This window comes from Neolamprologus multifasciatus, chromosome 17, assembly GCF_963576455.1.
Source record: "Neolamprologus multifasciatus chromosome 17, fNeoMul1.2, whole genome shotgun sequence".
Lineage (NCBI taxonomy): Eukaryota > Metazoa > Chordata > Actinopteri > Cichliformes > Cichlidae > Neolamprologus > Neolamprologus multifasciatus.
The window spans coordinates 13831963-13847191 of record NC_140455.1 but is presented as its reverse complement, the minus strand read 5'-3'; the positions used below and the strand labels follow the sequence as shown (position 1 = coordinate 13847191).

Sequence of the window (15229 nt, the reverse complement as noted above, 5' to 3'; positions counted from 1 at the left end):
AACTCCCCACTTCTGCCTGCGAAGGATTATCGCTCCCTGGCTGAAGAAGCGGATCGCATTCTCCTGGCTAGCCGCACTTTCGACGTTCACGCCCTGGCTACGGACTCGCCGGCAGCACCTTCCACGCCTCCACCTGCCTCCCCCGGAGCATCCGCCCCCTTGCTGACGGCAGGGATTGCTACATGCCGGCACCGCGGAAAGAGCATCTGCTTCTACCATCAGCGTTTTGGCGACAGAGCGCGTCGCTGCCTGCCGCCTTGCGCTTTCACGGTCCAGGGAAACGGACCCGCCAGCGCGCCGTAGCAGCCGCGACAGCTGGCAATACAGAAAGGCTGCTCTTCATAGAGGACTCGCGCTCCGGGAGACGTTTTCTCGTGGACTCCGGCTCCCAGAAGAGCCTCCTTCCCCTAGTGCTGCCGACGGACTAGCAGCGAACTGTGGGCCGCAGCTCATTGCAGCTAATGGCTCTCCCATCAAAACGTTTGGGGAAAGGTTGGTGACTGTTTGTTTTCATGGCCGGGATTTCCAGTGGAACTTTGTTGTTGCCGCTAGCTCTGTACCTATTTTAGGTGCTGATTTTCTGTGTGCTCATGGACTGCTTGTCGATGTTGCTAACAGACGTTTAATTGATGCTCTCTCGTTTTCTTCGCTACTCCACTCACACCCAGTGTTAGGGTTAGTGTGTTCCTTTTTTTTGTGGCGCGATATGTGCAGTTGATGTTGGAGACGAATAAAGGAGTGCGAACTGAGAGCTCTGTGTCGTCGATGCTTACCTCCACAAGACTCTAATTTACCTAGTAGACCTCGTGATGACACCCCACGCTCTGTCCTGCTGCAGGGTGTAACAGTCACAATGGTGTGGTGTCTCTTTAATGTAACATAAGTCAAGGGGTTATGAGGTCATTAGTGTGCACCACTGCCCTCTCTGTGATTTATGGGAACAACATGCTTGCACGTGAGTACATGGAGAAAGACGGACTTTATATGTTTTACCCCTCCAGAAACCTTTGCAACGTTACAGGTTGTATGAACACTGTCTGTCATGTTTGATAAGCAGCTGCCGTTCAACCGGGCTTTGTATGGTTGATGAAGAAAATGTGCATTAAAGGATACACAGTGGAATTCCCAGTACCAGTGTGATCGTGTATTCTTCCTATTATCCAGCTAAGGTTTCTACCGCCTCCTCTCAACCACTGAACACAACCCGACGTTACAAGGGGAGGGGTGGCACAGGGAGCTGTGAGGGCGACGCGAAGGTGTGCCAAGAGAGGCAGGTGCGTGTGATCAGCCTAATGATCTTTTTCCTCTCTCTGTGCTTTTAGTGACAGCGGAGTTGGAGGAGCAGTTGGTTGCAGCAGCTAAGGAGTGCCTGTTTCCTGAGTGCTCTGTACCAAAGCAACAGAATCAGCTGCTGAGTGTTAAATAAAGCCTGCTTGAGCATGGAAAGACTGTTTGTGTTGGGTCCATTCTTCACAGTGACATGTGAATCTGAATGTTATGTTGATACAGTGTGTAAATAGTTAAAAAGAAAAAGCCCACCAAACTGTTCTATTTCAGTGCTAATTGCACTTTTATGAGAATGTTTTACTCCTGCTTTATTGAAGCTTTTATCAGCCGGAATTGCTTCCTTTACGTTAAAAACCTAAGGGTATTGCAAAGGTGTGATGCAAAGTGGCAGGCACCACTTTAGGTGAACACTCTAGAATTTGAGGGTTTTAAGCAAGGCTCGGTCAATTCTTGATGAGTTATAATAATAATAATAGTAATAATAGTAATAATAATAATAATGTTCTGGCTCCTTAAGAGTCACCACTCACGTTATGTAGTGTTATATAAGTTCATGCAATCTTTATTTGTTTCTGGCACACTGTTCATTTTATTTTGACATTCTACCGAAAGTGCTACTTCTCATTACTTCCTGTCTAACGGGAGAAGGACAGTTTGCTACTCCTGTGCCTGCCTATGCTGCCTCTTAAGCCAGCACAGTCTGTAAGTTGGCAGTGATGTTGTGTTTTACCAGTGAATGTTTAGCACTAACTGCCGTGTGTTGTTTGTGATATTTTGAGAAAGTAAATTCACTCAATGATGTGCTTTATTAGTCATTAGCCTAGACGCTAATTAGCGCTAGCAAACCGCTAACGTTAGCTCGTTAGCTTGTTTCCTTCTGCTTTGCTTTGCATAGTAACAGGTCATAGCGTCTTCTAATTGTAAGAATGTTTGCTTATGTCAGCTCATACGGGATATTTTGTGTTTGTTTACAGTTTTACCATTCATCCATTCATGTATTTCAACAAAGCCATGCTATGCATCCAATCAAATAAATCCACCAGAAAGGAACAACGATGTGATTTTTCTACATGGGATGATGGTTGTCTGTCTGCCTAGTTAAGTGCGAGGGCAGAATAGTAAAAACACTGGCGAAACGCCTACTTCAGGAGGCAGTCTCCCAGACATCTGACCCGGACGCGACTATGCTGTCAGCAGAGGAGGAGCAGCTGGAGGTACGGTCCACCTGCTCTGGATGAACATCCAGATCCCGCAGCTCACTCGCCAAAGCAGCAGTCGAAGCACGGGCAAAGGCCGAAGCAGCACGCGTCAGAGCAGAGTTTACACGACAGGAGATTGAGGTGAAAATGAGGCAAGGAGAGTTAAGTGCTACATTAGAAGCACTAAAAGAAGAAAAGGAAGCAGAAGCTGCGCTCGCTGAAGCCAATGTATTTGAAGCAGCAATAGCAGAGGAGGTAAGCGGGGAAATCTCGTGAGTCAGAAAAACAATATGGGGAATCACGACAGGGTCAAGAGAACTCACAACCAGCGCTGAACTCTCACGCTCTACTCCAGCTTCCAGCTTCAACCCAGTCATACAGACTACAGAGTTATCTTGGATATTCTTCACCAGAGCATCGCAGAGAAGACTTGCCGGACCCTAAACACTTTACACCGATAAAACAATGTGACATCAGTCCAATCCCCGATCCAGCCACTTCACATCAATATGTCCCACAGGTAAATCAACAGGACATCAAATATGAGATTGGCAGCCATCTGACACCAGCTGCTGATACCCAAGAAAAATGTGGCCAAAGGTATGTAAGTACCACACCTCAACCTATGAGCTTTTTCCCTTACACTCCACCTTTCCAGCCAATGCAATTCAACAACGGGAACAGTGACTTTGCTAATCTCGCTAAGTTTCTGGCAAAAAGAGAATTGGTGGCAGATGGTCTGACAAAGTTTACAGACAGAGCAGAGGACTACTGGGCATGGAGAGCTTCTTTCTGTAACGCTATTGAAGGGTTAAGCTTAAAGCCTAGCGAACAGTTAGATTTGCTCACCCGGTGGCTTGGAGAAGAGTCGTCTAAGCATGCCAAACGTATACGCTCTGTCCATCTCAACAATCAAGCAGAGGGCCTACGTCGAGTTTGGACATGGCTACAAGAATGTTATGGCACCCCAGAGGCTATTGAGAAGTCGCTCCTTGACAGACTTGAACGCTTTCCTAGAGTGTCAAACAAAGACCCCCAGAATCTCAGAGAACTTGGCAACCTGCTTTCTGAAATTGATGCAGCCAAATCAGACGGCTCTTTACCTGGGCTAGTGTATTTGGACACATCACGTGGCATTTCCCCGATAGTTGATAAGTTGCCAACAAATCTTCAAGACAGGTGGATGTCAGAGGGGACTAAATACAAGCAGAGACACAATGTATATTTCCCCCCATTCTCATTCTTCTGTCGCTTCATACAAGATGAAGCGAAAATGAGAAATGACCCCAGTTTTAAGTCTACTGTATCAGGTCCCACATCCTATCCAACAACTCACGACAACCACTATACAAGATTTGTCAAGTCAAGACCGCCTATTGCCGTCCACAAAACAGAGGTAAACAAAACTCACAAACCAAGCTTAGGCAGCACGAGTGAGTTCACAAACAAACTGTGTCCCATCCACAAGAAACCGCACCCGTTAAGGAAGTGTAGAGGTTTCAGGGAAAAGATACTAGATGAGCGTAAGGCATACCTCAGAGAACACAACATCTGTTTTAGGTGCTGCGATTCCTCAGCTCACCAAGCTAAAGACTGTAAGGAAGAGATTACTTGCCTAGAGTGCAACAGCAACAAACACGTTGCAGCGCTGCATGCAGGTCCAGCTCCATGGACACAAAACACAAAAGCTCAAAACATTGCCCCAGACCAGGACAGGGAGGAGCATGGCGGGGAGAGTAGCCTAGACTTGGAGACTAGCTCAGCATGCACTCAAGTTTGTGAGGACTTAGGTGGGGGGCGTTCCTGCTCCAAAATATGCCAAGCCTACATTTATCCAAAGGGGCATCCAGACAAAAAAGTCAAGGTTTACGCTATCATGGATGACCAGAGCAATAGGTCATTAGCGAAGTCAAATCTTTTCGACACCTTTGGCATCCCAATGAGCAACCTAGCGCCATACACACTTAAGACATGTACAGGGGTTTCCACCACAAATGGCCGCTTAGCTGAGAACCTCTTTATACAGTCCGTTGATGGCCAGTTTAGCTCTCCTCTGCCTTCTTTGCTCGAGTATGACTCACTCCCAGACAACAAGAATGAAATCCCAACGCAAGAGATTGCTTTAGCCCATCAACACCTCAAACACCTAGCAGATCATATGCAGCCCCTAGACCCTGAGGCCGAGATTATGTTGCTGTTAGGCCGAGACATAATACAAATGCACAAAGTGTATGAACGAGTGAATGGACCAGTCAATGCTCCATTTGCCCAGAGACTTGCACTTGGGTGGGTTATTGTAGGTGATGTATGCCTAGGAGGACCCCATAAGCCAGCCATCATAGGCACATACAGAACGAGTGTTCTAGAGAACAGGCGTCCAAGTCTCCTAACACCCTGTCAAAACAGCTTTCATGTCAAAGAGCAGTCACACAACAAATCCTGGGACGCTCACAGTTCATGTCAAATAGGGAAACACATATAAATAAATATTATAATAAATAATAATAATAATAATAATAATAATAATAATAATAATAATGGATTGCATTTATATAGCGCTTTTCAAGGCACCCAAAACGCTTTACAATTCCACTATTCATTCACTCTCTCATTCACACACCGGTGGAGGCAAGCTACAGTTGTAGCCACAGCTGCCCTGGGGCAGACTGACAGAAGCGAGGCTGCCATATCACGCCATCGGCCCCTCTGGCCATCACCAGTAGGCGGTAGGTGAAGTGTCTTGCCCAAGAACACAACGGCCAAGACTGTCCGAGCCGGGACTCGAACCGGCAACCTTCTGGTTACAACTGCCACCTCTTGAGCCACGATTGCCCAATAGACGAAACTGTATAATAGTGATCATTGTAGAAAAATAGAATTGTAATTTTACAGTCAAAATTGTTCAAAGTATGAAAGTATCAAAGACACTCAAGTCTCTCAATGTTACAGAGAATCAGAAAGGTAGAAAAAGCTGGAGGGAGTTGATTCAACTTCTTTGTTTCTGTGGAAGTGAAATCATAGAAGCTTATGAATATGGAACTATGTAATTAATGATTCTAGCTTTTGGTTGGACTTTAGAGGGAAGACATAAGTTATGTGATTTATTTTTTCAGAAAAAATATATTTTTTCTACCTTTTGCTCTCACCTTGTTCAGAAAATTTCCGATTAGATTTTTTTTCTTTCAAGTTTCTGAGTTTTGTCTTTGCCGTCTCTTACATTACTCCTCAGATTCTGCCACATGCCAGAAATCCTTCCAGGTCTCCATTTTTTAATATGAACAGTGGCCCTAAAATAGCAACATATGAACCAATAGCGGAAATACAAAAATGCAATGTAAATCCACATCAGAAATACATTTGCACATATATGATGGAATAGTAGGCACTAAGAGGCTGTGTTTGCGCAGATTTCGCAGCACAAGGCAATTTTAGTTTTCATTTTGGCATAAAATTGCACTGTTTGCATTTATCACAAACATACAGGAGTTTCTTTGCCTCTTAATGGCTTAGATTAACAATGTCAAAGGAAATCTAAGTGCTATATTTTGTTCTGTGTGTTGCTAGACATCTTGTTGTCAGTCCAGCTATGTAGAAACTCCTTGAATATATAGTGCTATCATTAAAGATACGGAACGATTTACTGTCTGAAAAGAGCGCTAGATGACATCCCTGTGTACTCAGCAGTGTGTCAGCTCCACAGAGTTTGACAGATCAACTAGATTTGAGATCATAAAAATATTTAACTGTTACACTTGGATGTATTATTCAAAATGAAAGCATAAATATGCAAACATAAATTCTGTATATACATGCATTTATACATGCATCCGAGAGTTTACACTGATGCAGTGTTATCTTCTCATGCATCTGGCAGCAGAGCCAGGGCTGATTTGTGAGCTTCACAACTTTATCTGGCGCATGCAAACAGTTTTTTCAACCTTTTGGTCTGCCATAATATACACACATATTTATAATGTATGTGACAACAACTAGTCACCAATCAACTCTAGAATACAATCACAACATAGTGCATGGTTAAGACCTTGCTTTGGTTGAAAAGGACAGATGAGGAGGAAAGTGACTAATGCTGCATTCTCTGATAAGCAGAAGCTCAGGATCCTGCTTATTATACAGTCTTATAGGCTTCAGCTGAAGTCAATGACAGACATGTAAAGGAACTGTTCATGTGTGATTGCAGCTTCTGCTGTGGTATGATTTTTTCTTTTTTTGAATCCAAAGTTGTTGCAGTGCAAGAACTTATGACAATAATACTGCATGATTTAACCTTGTCCAGTACGATGCTGGCCTTGGCTGTACACAAAGCCACCTCCATGAAGAAAAAGTCCTAAACCTAAACCATATTGAAGTACCCAATAATGCATGAATTGATAGAGAGATATATATATTATTTAATTATTTAATAATTACATTTAATTCTTTTCATTTGACTTAAAAAGCATTGACATATAAGACTAAAACATTGCCTCCTGATAGTATACCTTAAAATGTAGGAAAAACTGAAAATATGTACATATAACTATTTGGTACCATGCATGTAGCTTTATGGCCCCTGAAAAATTACACATAGTTACCTTGTGGTGCAATAATTGTCCCTCGAGGTACATTTGTGTAGATTGTAAGGACTACTGTATAGTTATAACTGCAAGTGTACCTAAATAACATATTGGAGTAGATTTCTAGGGTATAGTATGTTGCACAAACACTATTTTAGGCTGAAACAAGAGATTTAATCATTTTCCTTTTCATCCAATTGTAATCACCACTTAATAAGAAAATCTATGTATGCACTGGGAGAACATGCACAGACACAACTGCATAGAAAAAAACCCTTCTTGTAATAAAACCATAAAAATAGCTACCTTCTGAAACATTTTTGAAGGAATTGTCTGATACATAACATGACCTCATTCACACAAGTATGAGCTTGTTTAGGCTCATACTTGTGTCAAACAGGTGTGAGGACAACTATATATCAGTGCAGCCATGCTCCCATTCAAGAAGCCAGGTGGCTTTTTTCTTTAAAGAATTGTTAAGAAGGCATGAACGTTACCTATATCCATATAATTAAAGAGTGTATTGATCCAGTCTATACTTTTTAATGCTGTGAATTTTTTTACATTGGTGTCTGGGGATAATGTCTTTCATTGGTCCTTAGGAAATTTAGCAGTTTTTACCACCTACCTGTTGACTCTGGGTTAGCACTTGGGTGGGTATGTGACAAGAAAGTGTTGCCACAGAATTAAATAGCACAGTCACACCAAATGCAATAGAGTTGTAGTGGTGTTTCAGAACACTGCAGTGCTCTTTATCTTGCTACCACAAGCACTCAAATACATGCTGGAAGAAGATCCTGTTTCTTTAAATGCATGCTTTTTTCCTCTTCTTTTACCATCAAGGTAGGTTTTCTTCTTGTGTTTTCCCACAGATTTATTTCTTAAACACCATAAAAATAATATTTCAAGAAAAAGTGGAATTCAACCACTTCAAATTACTGTCTCTAAAGTGAACCACCCACAATATTCACATCATGAGCAGAGAAATTCCAAAAGATCAAAGAAGAAGCTGAGAATGGTAGAAGTATGTCGATATATATTTTGAAAGCATTTATGCTATTTCTGTACATAAAGCACAGGGACAAGGTTGTTCTTTTGTGTGACAACCCTTGCAAACTGATAGCAGATAATGAACTTTGAGGTCTTACGGAAGTTCAACAAAAACATGTAATATGCTGTGGATTGAGAGGAAAGAAAAGAATATGAGTGCCTCTGCTCTGCTTTTCTTTTGTTCTCTCGCTGCATCCTATAGATGCTATACTATACCTCTGAGCTTTTAATCCTTTGTGTGCTGAAAAATATGACTAATAGTGCCCCCTAGAGACAATTTGGAGAAATATACCCCCATTCAAATCTGCTCAAGGGAACCTGTCTATGTGTTTGAGCTGCTGCACTGCAGTTAAACCTGCTTTTAAGCATCAGATAAATATTTTCCATCAGAACAAGACCAAAAGAAGCAAAAGGACTCTGGAGAGGGCAAGTCATTCACAGTATTTTCTTCCCTGCTCCAGGCTCTTAAAATATCCCAAATGTCTCTGCATGAAACATTAACTCACAACAACAAAGCCATACCCACTCACAAAGCTCCATCTGTCACCTATTGAAGGTCTTTCTCTCTTTGTGTCTCATAATTACATAAATACACATAAACATAAATACACACTTTACTTCTTACTAAAGCCCCCCGAACCCTAAACTAAACTGTGCAGAAGATGAAAAGGGCCCCAACACTCAGATGCTAATATGAAGTCATTAGATGTGTTTGGTTAAGAGTTTATTCAGTAGGATTTGGCAATTTTACAGTCAGTGAGCATGCAAATAGGCAGGTTGTATTTCTGAGAAGGGACAGAGAGGCAGGAGGGGGTGTCTCTGGTGGTATGCATTAACAGTGACTAACACACACACACACACACGCACTCATGCACAGCAGTATAACTGGTACATCCTCTTGATAGGTCAACCATCCAGAACTCAATCAGCAAACACACTTGCACACACCCTGGGGCTCCTTACATCTCACAATCATATTCAAATTGTTTACGCTCACAATCTATCCATGTTAATGAGTGTGTGGTGAAACATACTGATTGTTTCACCAGCATGCAGATGAGAAGAGGTATGCTATATGTACCCATGTGTCCATCTGTGCCTTTGTGGGGACTAATTTGAGAATCTGAATGAGTGAATTTTGGAAAGTGAGAACAATTTTTGATAAATGGGGATATGTTTTTGAAGAAAACTTTGAAAAGTAGGGAATCAACATTTTTATAAAATGAGCACTTGAACTCAAAGTTAGAAAGGAGTTTACTTTAATCTGATAGAAATCTTTGAGCGGGGAAAACAGGATGAGTTTGAAAATTAACCTCGTGTAATCCACCAGGTCATTGGCAACCTATTTAGGGTTACAGGTAGTGGTAAGGTTCAGTTAACTTCAAACCCTTTTAAAATATTTTTTGCCTATTTTGGGGACTCGGATAGAAAAGCTTAGAAAAGAAATTGCAATGCCCAAATACTGCCTCAGTTCATCGCCACAGTAAAATTTTTTTTAACTAAATCAATCAAGAAAAAACTGAACTTCAGACTGAGAGTTATAGAATTTAAGTAAATTGGTATTTGGGTGAATGAAGATCTGGTTATAATCACAGATCTGATTTATCAGACCGGCTATGAATGCACTCTCGGTTGCTGTTCATTATTCTGCCCTTCGCTGGTGGTGTTTAAAATCATCTTGTATGAAAACGTTGCGTGGTTGTTCCGGTTCTGAAACACATAAAAGGCCTTTAACAAGACATGTGAAACACATGGGAGACAGGATAAGATGAAAACTCACTCACTCAAATACAACCAAAAGAGAAACAAACAAACAAACAAACAAAAAATACCCTCAAACAATCTAAAAACACAACTACACATAATAATAATAAAAAAAATAAATCATAAATATAAATCCAAAGGGAAGTGACATTTTTCATTTTTCTGTTATTGAATGCACATTTTCACCTTTTCCTTCTGAACAAATAGCATCCAGAGGTCCGTGTTTTCTGTTTTTGCACAGCAGGTCCACTTTAAATTAAGTGTTTTTGCCTTTGTGGCAGTGACGTCATATGATGTGGGTATTTTATCTATATGATCAGTTTAGATTTGCTTGCATGGCAATATCAGCTGAAACAAAGAACAATATGAAGGCTTACATTTATTATCCATGTCACATGTTTCTTTCTCAGGAGACAAACCACGGTCCACCTGCCAAACAGATGCTACCTTTCTCTATTTCTACTCTCCTTTCATCTCTGTCTTCCTGATTTACTCCCTCTGCAGTTTAGTGGCATTTTCTATCTCCACTGAGGTTTCTGCATCAAATGAAATCCCCCATCTAATCTGGCACCCACTGAATAAACAAGAGATACACAACACAGGTGGGCAGTAAAAAATGTTGTCTTTGCAGGATAATGACAGAAAACTGGACTGGGGTCCACATGCCTGTGAAGGAAACAATACTATACCTGATGCAATGTTATGACCAAACAACAATGGTAATTTCTGAGTCAAAATTGGGCTGAAGTTGTGCATTTGTGAGCGCAGAAACCTGGAGGCAAAGCTGAGCGAGGTGGGAGTCCTGCTGCAGATCAGACAACTGGGAGAAGACACCAGTGAAGGCGTTTAATATCTGCCTGTGTGTGCACAGGGGAGGCAGATATGATCTTATATTACATTTAAAATATGATATAATACAATACAAGAAATTACACAGGCTTATCTGGTTACACGGGTGCAATTTCTTCCAACACCAATCATCCAATTTATGAACTGTGAGGGTTGCCAGTGGATATTTTTACTATTGACTATTCTCTTGATTTTTATTCATCTTTCAATGTCACTGTTTGGATGAAAATAGCAATACTGTATTGGGACCCACTACTTTGGTGGCTTAAACTATATAACTATAGAATATTATGAAAAGAAACTGCAGCAATGTTCCCTCTAAGCTGTGCGCGTGCGCAATTGCGCACTGCTGGCACGGTCTCTGCGCACAGAAAATCTGTGTTACGCACAGAAAAAAAAATCTAACCTGAATTGAAATTAAAATTAAAACTTTAACAATTCTGTTTTGCAGTGCTAGTCAGTAAGTGACTGGCTGCTCCCATATGGGATTAGAATGATGCCACTTTATCCCATAGTCCAGCCAATGATGCGATTCACATTTGTATGTACTCAGCTAATCAACGTCGTTGACAGGTTATGACAGCGTCCTTATGTGCCGACACCGGTGTTTTAGCAAGCAAAGCGGCGTGGCTGATGTGGGGCGAAGCCACGTTAATGACAACGTGTACAACCATTGGAGATGTGAGCAGGACAGACGGAACAATTGACGGAAAAAGTGTGGACTTTATACCAGTTTTTAAATTGTGTTGATAGGCCACGTAAAACCAGAGTTATGATAAAAATATGCAATGTTTGGTTTTCTTCCTGAATACTATCGTTGTTTATATTTACTGCAGGAAGAAACGGTAAAAACGGCGTTTTATAAGGAAAATGCTCAAAAGCACTCACCGCCTGTGAGCAAAAACAACGCCTGTATTTTGCAGACAGGGAGTTACAGGACTGTCTCCCAGACCACAGACTCATACTCACAACACAAGTCAGAGCTTTATAAAAGAAAAAAAAAGTTGTTTTTCAAAATTGGAGTTCAAGTTATTTTTACTTCCAGTAGTATTAACATACTACACAGGTCATGAACAAGATTTATTTAAATTTTCATTGTAAGTGGGCTAAAGCAGTTAATTAAAAGTAGTCTAACATAAATGTAAATGCTGTAATTTGCTTATTTTAATAAACCATGTAACTTGGATGGATTTGATGCTGGCGTGACCACAGTGCACACGCCTGCTGTTGCTCACAGTGGTCCAAGGGACCGCTCAGGAAGTTTGTGTGTTCGCTCACATATGAAAAATTAGAGGGAACATTGAACTGCACCATATATAATATTGTCTTCAGAAAAAAATAACTTAATAGGTGTTCTCTGATTTAGTTAAATGTTTCTGCATCTCATTATTTATAAACCTTTGTGGTTTAGAGAAGATGTATCCTCATTCTTTAATATTTAACTGATCTGCTTTGTAGTTCTGGTTATCATTAAAATGATTGTTTATTAACTTAATTTCTTGGGAATGCAGGTCATTGCTGATGAACAACTGCCGTGAAGTTTTGTAAAGATGCTCTTGCCTCCCAGTGGAAGTCGTTAGAGGAACTCAATTTAAATGGCCCCATCCACCTGGGATAGACTCAGCCTCACTGTGACCTGAATCAGATACGTGGAAGATAATGGCAAAATAATTAAGACAAATTAACTCACCAGACCGGTTTGAAGCCAATCAGGGGCCTTTCTGTGTGAAGTTTACATATTTTCCCCAGGGTTGAAGAGAGTTTCTGGGCACTCCGGCTTCCTCACACAGCCTAAAGACTTGTATGGGCATGGGGTTAGGTAATTGGTGATTCTAAATTGACCACAGGTGTGAGGCTGTTTATATGTGTGTTTTAGCCCAGCAAAAGATTGGCAACCTGTCCAGGGTGTACCCTGCTGTGTTGAGCTATCACAGCTGGGATATGCTGCAGCTCTACCACAATCAACATGATGAATGGACAGAGTTTTTCACTCTAGGGCAAGGTTCTTCAACAGTTCTCAAGAGCTCCGTCCTGCAGCTTTTAGATGCATCCCTATTCCAACACAGCTGAATCAAATGGTTGAATTACCTCTTCAGCATGCCCTCATGTTTGGCCTGATAACAAGCCATTCATTTGATTCAGGTGTGTTGGAACAGGGACGCATCTAAAAGCTGCAGGACAGTAGCTCTTGAAGACTGGAGTTGGTGACCCCTGTTCTGGGGAATGGCAGCGCACAAGAAGGGGGAGACACTATTATTGTCACGATAATCAAATGTGCTCGATAGCTCTGCTTGTGATTTCTTTCACCACAAACTAAACATGGAGCAAGTCTTCTTTTTTTCTTTTTTTTAACACAGGGGGCCTTACAAGGTAGTCGAGAGTATGACAATAAATTAATATAAAATTTCAGAATTTTTAGATTTGTTGGCTGCATATCTATGATGCAACTCTCCCATTCTTTGACAATAGGTTCCCTATTGGTTTGATAATCTGGTGACTGTGGAGGTCCTGTAAGTACAGTGAACTTGTATTCAAGAAAGCCGTTTGACATGATTTGAATATTGTAATTTGGCATGCTATCATGTTGAAAGCAGCCCCGAGAACATGGTTGCACTGTCCTTATAAAAGGATAAACATGGTTATTCATTTTATGTAAAAAGCTCTCATGCTGTTTAAATAAATTCTGACCCTAGCATTTGATTGTCTCAGCAGAAATTGAAACTCATCAGCCCAGAAAAGGATTTTTACAGTCTTCTATTGTCTAATTTTGATGAGCCTCAGTTTCTGTTTATAGCTGATAGTAGGTGCACTGAGTGTGGTCTTCTGCTGTTGTTGGCCATCAGCTTTAAGGTTCAATGTGATGTGTTATCAGTGATGCTCTTCTACATGCCTCAGATGTAACAATTGATTTGGACGCTCCACTGTGACCTTGGCATCGACATGGCATTTTTTCTTTTTTTTTTTTCTTTTTTTTTTTGCCTGTCCCGTTTGGCTCTTTTGCCATCAGAATTATTGTCTAAAGGCGAAGAAAGATGCCCAACGGATTTTCTTTACCAAATTGACCATCCCAGCTTTGCCGTAATGGTCCATTTGATTCACCTTTTATTCTTTATTTTATTTTCACTTGCTGAATACGGGACAGACTTGACTGGGGGAAAGAAAAGGGAGAAAGAAAGAGGGAAAGAAAAACAGTTGAGAAGAGGGACGGGGGAGAAGGGCAAAAAACAAAAACCAACAGAATAAGCAGAAAAAAATAAATAAATAAATAAATAAATAAATAAATACATATATCGATCACCTGGATCACCTGTTGAGAAAGAAAAAAGAAAACAAGCAGAAGAAAACGAGAGTAATACAATAAACCACATCACAATGATATATGGGAATATGACAGTAAATACTAAATATTAAACATTATTGTGCAGCACGTAAGATCGACAGCACAGTGTGCATTGAGGTAGGAGCCAAAAAGGGTGTAGTTTGTGTGTGTGATCACCCGTGTGTACACCTGTGAGCATGGACGCGCTTGTTTTCTTAAAAGGTTCCCTCATGTAATGATCTGCTAGAGGGTGTGGGGGGCCACTGCCCCGTCCTCCAGGGCATGAAGCAGGTATGGAGGAGATCAAAACTCCAGACATCCAGAGGCCCCCAGAACACAAGAGACCAAGGAAGACCAACAGAGGGGCAGCCGTGCCACCGTCCCAGAAAGAGCTGAGGAGAGTCCCAGATGAGGGGTCACCCAGCAGCCACGGAGCAGAAGCCAGGGGGGGCTGCAGTGACGTGCCCGTGAGCTCCGCCGGCAGCCAGCTGTGCCTGCCATGGCATTTTTTCTTTACCCCAAAATTGACAGGGCTCTGGGCTAGGACCAATTCTATTTACAATATACATGCTTTCCCTAGACCGTATCATTGGAAGGCATAGCATATATTTTTATTACAATGCAGATGATGTTTTACCTGCCCATGAAGCCAGGTAACTCGCACCAATTTGATTAAACTGCATAAATGTCTTAAAAACATTACAACCTGGCAGACCTCTAATTTCCTTCTTTTAACTTCATATAAAACTGTGGTTACTGTACCTGTTATCTAATCAGATGGTATAACAGCTGTGTACTTCTAGGCTATTGAAAATGTACTTTAGAATCGGTTTTAGTAACAAGGAAGAAAATAATTTCTTCCTTGTTACTAAAAAAAGAGCTGAGAGGATTTGTACAAAAGGAAATGGTTGGTACAATGGACGGATGCAAGGTTTTTCAAACAGCATGCATCATTCATAATGCACGGCACATTTTCAGATGTTAATTTTAGTAATATGTCAGCATCTTTTGTTAAAAACATGTTTTCATATTATTCTAAGTGTTTTTCTTCGTGTTGTCTGAAGTGTAATGTTGATAATTCACGAAGCGAGGCAAGGGTTTAGGGGAAGTTAAGGGTTTTTTACGCTGTAAAAATAAGTTTTCTTCCCACGCAGGGTGTAACTACAGGGGTCCAACAAGGAATGGCC

The 15229-nt window shown here is 41.3% G+C and overlaps 1 protein-coding gene across 1 annotated transcript; it reads left to right on the top strand.

Annotated features, from left to right (window-relative positions):
- The first annotated feature begins 1794 nt into the window (after positions 1-1794).
- LOC146499077 (uncharacterized) lies at positions 1795-14270 on the top strand. The gene is made up of 2 exons (XM_085138346.1): positions 1795-1989; positions 2262-14270. The coding sequence occupies exon 2, from the start codon at positions 3112-3114 to the stop codon at positions 4966-4968; it is 1857 nt and encodes a 618-aa protein (XP_084994472.1). The 5' UTR covers positions 1795-1989; positions 2262-3111; the 3' UTR covers positions 4969-14270.
- Positions 14271-15229: the final 959 nt, after the last annotated feature.